The 6,000-nt window shown below is 33.5% G+C and overlaps 1 protein-coding gene across 1 annotated transcript in view; it reads left to right on the forward strand.

Moving 5' to 3' along the window:
* Window positions 1-5,773, forward strand: part of LOC114459573 (NACHT, LRR and PYD domains-containing protein 3-like) — a 28,612-nt gene extending 22,839 nt beyond the window's left edge. The window contains exons 10-11 of the mRNA XM_028441783.1: window positions 4,973-5,019; window positions 5,142-5,773. Coding sequence (XP_028297584.1) covers window positions 4,973-5,019; window positions 5,142-5,680 — 586 coding nt within the window. The 3' untranslated portion in view covers window positions 5,681-5,773. The remainder of the gene's footprint in view (window positions 1-4,972; window positions 5,020-5,141) is intronic.
* Window positions 5,774-6,000: the final 227 nt, after the last annotated feature.

Below are 6,000 nucleotides of genomic sequence, written 5' to 3' on the forward strand. Positions count from 1 at the left end.
GAGGATATAAATACACATAAGGGTTTTAGTTGTGAGATTTTTAGAACATAAATAGAAGTAAATGAAAATATTTTACACAGTTGTAACAGAATATTCAAACTGACAGAGATTATTAAAGAAGTGAATAAAAAAGTAAGAAAATAACTCAAAGAACTGAAAAGTAAATCAATCATTAGAATAAAACAGTAATTAGAACAAACAGAAATGTAACCAGGTGTTATGTTAATTTATGCCTCTACTAATATTTATATAGATTACAAGGGAACAGATTTGTGATTGTATTTATATCTTTATTATCTCTCTAAAGAGTCCTAGTTAAATCTATAGACCACGTACCATGTACAGTTCAGCCCCCCACCTTTGATTAGAACGTTTAGGTGGTGGAGGTTGTTTTTATAACCTCAGGTGATCAGCCACTGTTCTGCATTCTGGGCCAGGGTCTATACAGTATATATGATTCCTCAATATATGAAAAAATATTATCCATGTCTGTTATTAAGATCATTAGTTTATTTACCTTTTAACTAAAACAATGAATTTTATTCAAGCTACAACTGTAAAGTGTTGGGAGTGTTACAAAAAAATAAGTCAATCAACTCTAATCATCAAGAGAAAGAAAACTGTATGAAATCTATAAATATGATATCCAAAAATTATTCTAATTGTCATTTCAAAAATAACAACGTACGATCAACAAGAAAAAGTTTTAGTAATTCCTTAAAAAAAAAGATCCTAACCCATCTTAAATTAAAAATATTTAAGAATAAACAAAAACTGGTATGTTGTGTATGTCTGTCTGTAGGTGTGTGTGTATGTGTGTAGGTATATATGTGTGCAAACAGCTATCCTTCTATCACATGATCACTCACTCAAAGACACGCCTGGCAGCCCCGGCTCCAGAACCATATTGTGAGGGGGGCATGTGATGACCACGGGGGGGGGGGGGGGGGGGGGGGCTGATGATTTTCCCACAGATCTGCACCTACATATGCATACAGTACTTAGGTACAGTACCGGGACAAGCACACATTTCAATTCATATGCACATGAAAACCAGTTGTAAAACACCAATCACTCATACAAACTTTTTTTTTTTTTTTTTTTTTTTTACAAAAAAAAGAAAAGGAAAATTAAGAACAGGGAGGGCCCAGGGCGCCAGATGTCTCGGGCTGGATGGGTGTACAGGACAGTGCGTCTGCTTGGTTGCCTACCCGGAATGGGACGCAAGGTAGCTACTGGGCCCACTTTTAATCGCATCTCACTATCCTAGCCTAGGATTTTTTAATTTAAAAAAATTAAAACACAGGTTGGGTGCAGCATGTTGGGAATGCTGCTTGATGATGATTAATGGTTACTATTATTGTTATTACTATTATTGATGTTATTATCATTATTATTATTATCATTGTTTTTTATTACTATCATTATTAGTGTTATTATAATATTGGTAGTCTCATGATAATTATTATCACCATTATAACTGTTATTATAATCTTTGTTTTTGTTAGCACCGCCACTATTATTGTACTATTATTGCTATTATTGATGTTATTATCATTACCACTAGCTTGGCACCCCCATATTTTGAATTTTATCTAATTTAATCAAACTGTATACTCAACCCCCCTCGTTTTTTTTTTTTGTTTTCTAAATCTATTTAGTTAATTATTTATTTAGTTTTATTTATTTTTCTTTGTTTCACGATCATTTCCTTTTCATTTAATTTTGCCATACCAAGAAGTGCATACTTATCTAATTTGTTCGTTTAAGTATTAGTATAAGTAATCACGTCTATTCACCCTTGTTAATCTGTTAAAGCACACCTTATCACAATAAAAAAAATAAATAGATATCGTCTCAACTCACCACTAGAGCTGCAGTCGGCGTCTCCCAGAGTTGAACCTCTTCATTACTGCTTCCTTCCATTCACTAGCAAATCTTTTAGTTAAGTCTCTTTCAAAGGCCAGCTGCACTAAATGTGCTTTTCGTTGGTGCAACATGCTGAGTTTATTGTCTGTGAGAACTTTAAAGTAGAAAAAGAATTCCCACACATGGCAGTTGATGCTCCAAACGTCAGAGCACGTTTCCTTACGCAAACAGACGTTGACACGTCACTTGCGGCAGCACGAACGCGTCACACGACACAAGCCGAGAGTATCTTAAAATATTTCTTTTGAATTTTACATTTTATTGATTTCAGTTAGCTGAATATGAATTGATACAATGTGACAAAAAAATGAATCATTTTAGAAAAAAAAAAAAAAATCAGCAGGAAAAAAAAATCATTAGGCCTACCACTCTGACAGCCAATGGGGGGGCAAGGAGGTACGGCGGGGGGGGCATTGCCCCTCTAATTGACCCCCTGACGCCGGGGCTGCGCCCTGGTACATTTTTCACTCACACAACGTTTCTCTCAGTTATACATAAAGTGTCATCATCCATCAATCAATCACTCTATGACACGCCCACTAGCACACTCACACTCACAACACACGTTTCTCCCATACATACAGCATGACATCATCCTTATTCATTCACCCACATACATATATATATATATATCTATGTGTGTGTGTGTGGGTGTGTGTGTTGTGTGTGTGTGTGTGTGTGTGTTGTGTGTGGTGTCTTGTTTCCATAATATCTTATTTAATCAATGTTTATATGTTGTAATTATTCTGTTGTGTAAGTGTTTATTTTTCTAGGTCAAACAATGTTATTTTTATATTCTTTCTGTATCAGTTGTGAACAAGTTGTGTTGTGTGTTATCTAATGTTCTTTCTACCAGTTCACTGCAGTTCACACAAGATATAGTTTCATAATCATTCATTTCATTCATGTCAAAAAGAGGAGAAATTCATTTCTGGTTTATCTGTTAAAGCTGTTTTAATTTAATATATGTTGATTTGGACATTTCTGATTTAAGATCAGAAAAACATTTGTTTGATGTGTGTTTTGTTTCTATGTTTATTATTATTAAATAATGTAATAATGTGAAAGTTGTGACTTTTTAGGACATTAGTGATTTGAAATGAAATATTCAAAATCAAACTAAAAATAAATATTGTTGTGTTTCATATTTTTTTCTTAGTCTTTATATATTTTAGGTTTAAAAATAAAATAATTACTGGTTTATGGAGGAGATATTTTTATGTGAAACATTTCAAATCTAACTTTGAAACAAAGGCTGAACTTTTATTAAAAAGTTTCTCAACCAAAATGTATTTTAGTTTATTTTCCTAATTTGATATTACAATTTAAGTTTTTTAGTTTGTTCAATAATTAGTATTTTATCTTATTTCATTAATGTTTTCGTTTTTTAATTAAACATGAGACAAATTACAGAATTATTAGCGTTATCTATAAAAACCTTATGGGATTGAACATATAGTTTTGATTGAATGATTTCAAAACTGATGTGTTTCATGTTAACATACACCAACATATTTAGCAGCATCAGCATTATTGTTTTCTGTGACGTGTCCTTCAGTCTTTACTTGTTTTATCAGGAGGGAATGATTAGAACACTTTAGTTTAGTCTTTTCCCAGCAGCAGAGTTTTTTCAGAGTGTTTCCTTTTGAGGGAGAGTTCATTCTGTATTTGTCCATAGTATCCATAGCAACGGTCATCTACCAATCACTAACAGCCATTGGTAGATGACATGTCCAGATCAGTCAGATCAGATTATTTATCATTATTCTTATTCATCATTATTATTATTATTATTATTATATATTATTATTATTATTATTATTATTATTATTATTAATTATTATTATATTATTTGATGTCATGTTCTTGTAGGAAACAGTTTGTTCTTTCTTCTGAGTTTAACATAATCAAAACTATCTGGATGGAGCCATTTTGAGTCTATAAGTTTTTATAATGTGTTTGGCTATTTTCAAAAAACAAAGTTGTCCTGATTTTTTATTTTATTTTATTATTACCCAAGAGGTTTTTGGTAAATTGTCATTATAACAAAAGTATTTTGTGTTGTCATATTTGGTGCCTTTGGAGATCAACTTATTTATTTATTTATTGACTTATTTAAGTATTTGTTTAATTATTTCTTTATTTAATTCATTCATTTTTATATTTATTTGTGTCAGTCTTCATTTATTCATTTAATTCATTTTTAGCCTATTCTAGTTGTAAAAGTTAAAGTAGTAAATATATTTAAACTAAAGTATTTTATAATTATTATTTCTAGTGTTAATTATTTGTGTAAAGTTGTTCAGCTAATGTTCAAATCTATGTTTCTTTTTATTTTATTTTTTTTCATGTGTGTGTTTATGTGTAGATATATATGTATGGGTGTATATGTATTTTATCAATCTCTATTTATCAGTTATATATGAGTGTGTAATTATATGTGTTAGTGTATATATATGTACATTTATGTGAATGTTGAAGTTTTAGATACAAAGTCATGAATATATTTTATCAAGATTATTGTTATTATTTATTAAAGAGAAGTGTTGAGAGGTTAGTAAATTATACTCCTGTGAATATGTATTGATGTCTTATGTTTAATTTTCCTTTTTATTATGTTTTTGAAATAATCACTATATACAGTCAATCAATAGGTTTGTTTATTCATTTATTTATCATTGTAATGTATTAGAATTCATAAGACAAATGTATTTCTAAAGGGAGAATTATGATTTAGTGTGTGATATTATCCACATTCAAAAACTAAAAAGAATAAAAATATTACGACTACCAAACTTATTTAAACTGCAAAGGACCAAATAGTGTAAATATACATATATATAATAGTGTATAGTTAAGATCAGAGGAGGTGGAACCAATCAGTGAGGATGAAGAGAGGAACACTTTGAAGGAGATGAAGAAGGTGAAGCTGTTGAAGACAAACCAGTAGAAACATGGAGCTTGATGGAGATGGCATCAGGTTTCTGAGCAGCACTTTGGACTCTTTAGGTGTGTAAATCACTGCCTGTGTTTGCTCCTGCAGGGCGGACCATGGAGGAGAGCAGAGGATCAAAGCTGGTGTGAGGAAGTGTAAGTGTGTGTGTGTGTTCATTCAAAGTGTCCTCATGAAGCTCTGAGTGAATGAACATGTCAGTGATACAGAGACAATGAAGCATCACATGATCAACTGTTGTTTCTTTGTGTCTCATCAGATTTCTGTCACATTCACCTCGACACAAACTCCATCAACAGAAACCTCAGACTGTCTGACAACAACAGGATGGTGACATGTGTGATGGAGGAGGAGGAGCTTTATCCTGATCATCAGGACAGATTTGATCATTATCAGGTTCTGTGTAGTACTGGTCTGACTGGTCGCTGTTACTGGGAGGTGGAGTGGAATGGAGATGTTTCTATAGCAGTGAGTTACAGAGGAATCAGTAGGAAAGGAATCAGTGATGATTGTTGGTTTGGATTTAATAATCAGTCCTGGAGACTGAGATGTTTCAGTGGTTTTTACTCCTTCATTCACAATAACATAGACACACGTACCTCCTGTTCCTGTGGTTCCTCTGGTAGAGTAGGAGTGTATGTGGACTGTCCTGATGGACGTCTGTCCTTCTATGAAGTCTCCTCTGACTCTCTGACACTCATCCACACCGTCTGTACCTCCTTCACTGACACTCTGTATCCTGGGTTTGGGATTTGGTTTGGTTCCATTGGTTCCTCAGTGTCTCTGAGTCCTCTGTGAGACAGACAGACAGACAGACAGACACTAAGACAAAGAGACAGACAGGCAGACAGACACACTGACAGACAAACAGACAGACACACAGACAGACAGGCAGACGGACAGACTGACAAACAGACACACACAGCTACACAGACAGACAGACAGACAGGCAGACAAACACACACACACAGAAAGACAGGCAGACACACACAGCTACACAGACAGACAGACACACTGACAGACAGACAGACACACAGACACACAGAGAGACAGACACATAGACTGACAGACAGACAGACAGACAGACACACAGACAAAGAGACAGACACACAGACAGG

This window comes from Gouania willdenowi, unplaced genomic scaffold (assembly GCF_900634775.1).
Source record: "Gouania willdenowi unplaced genomic scaffold, fGouWil2.1 scaffold_32_arrow_ctg1, whole genome shotgun sequence".
In the NCBI taxonomy this organism is placed as follows: Eukaryota; Metazoa; Chordata; class Actinopteri; order Blenniiformes; family Gobiesocidae; genus Gouania; species Gouania willdenowi.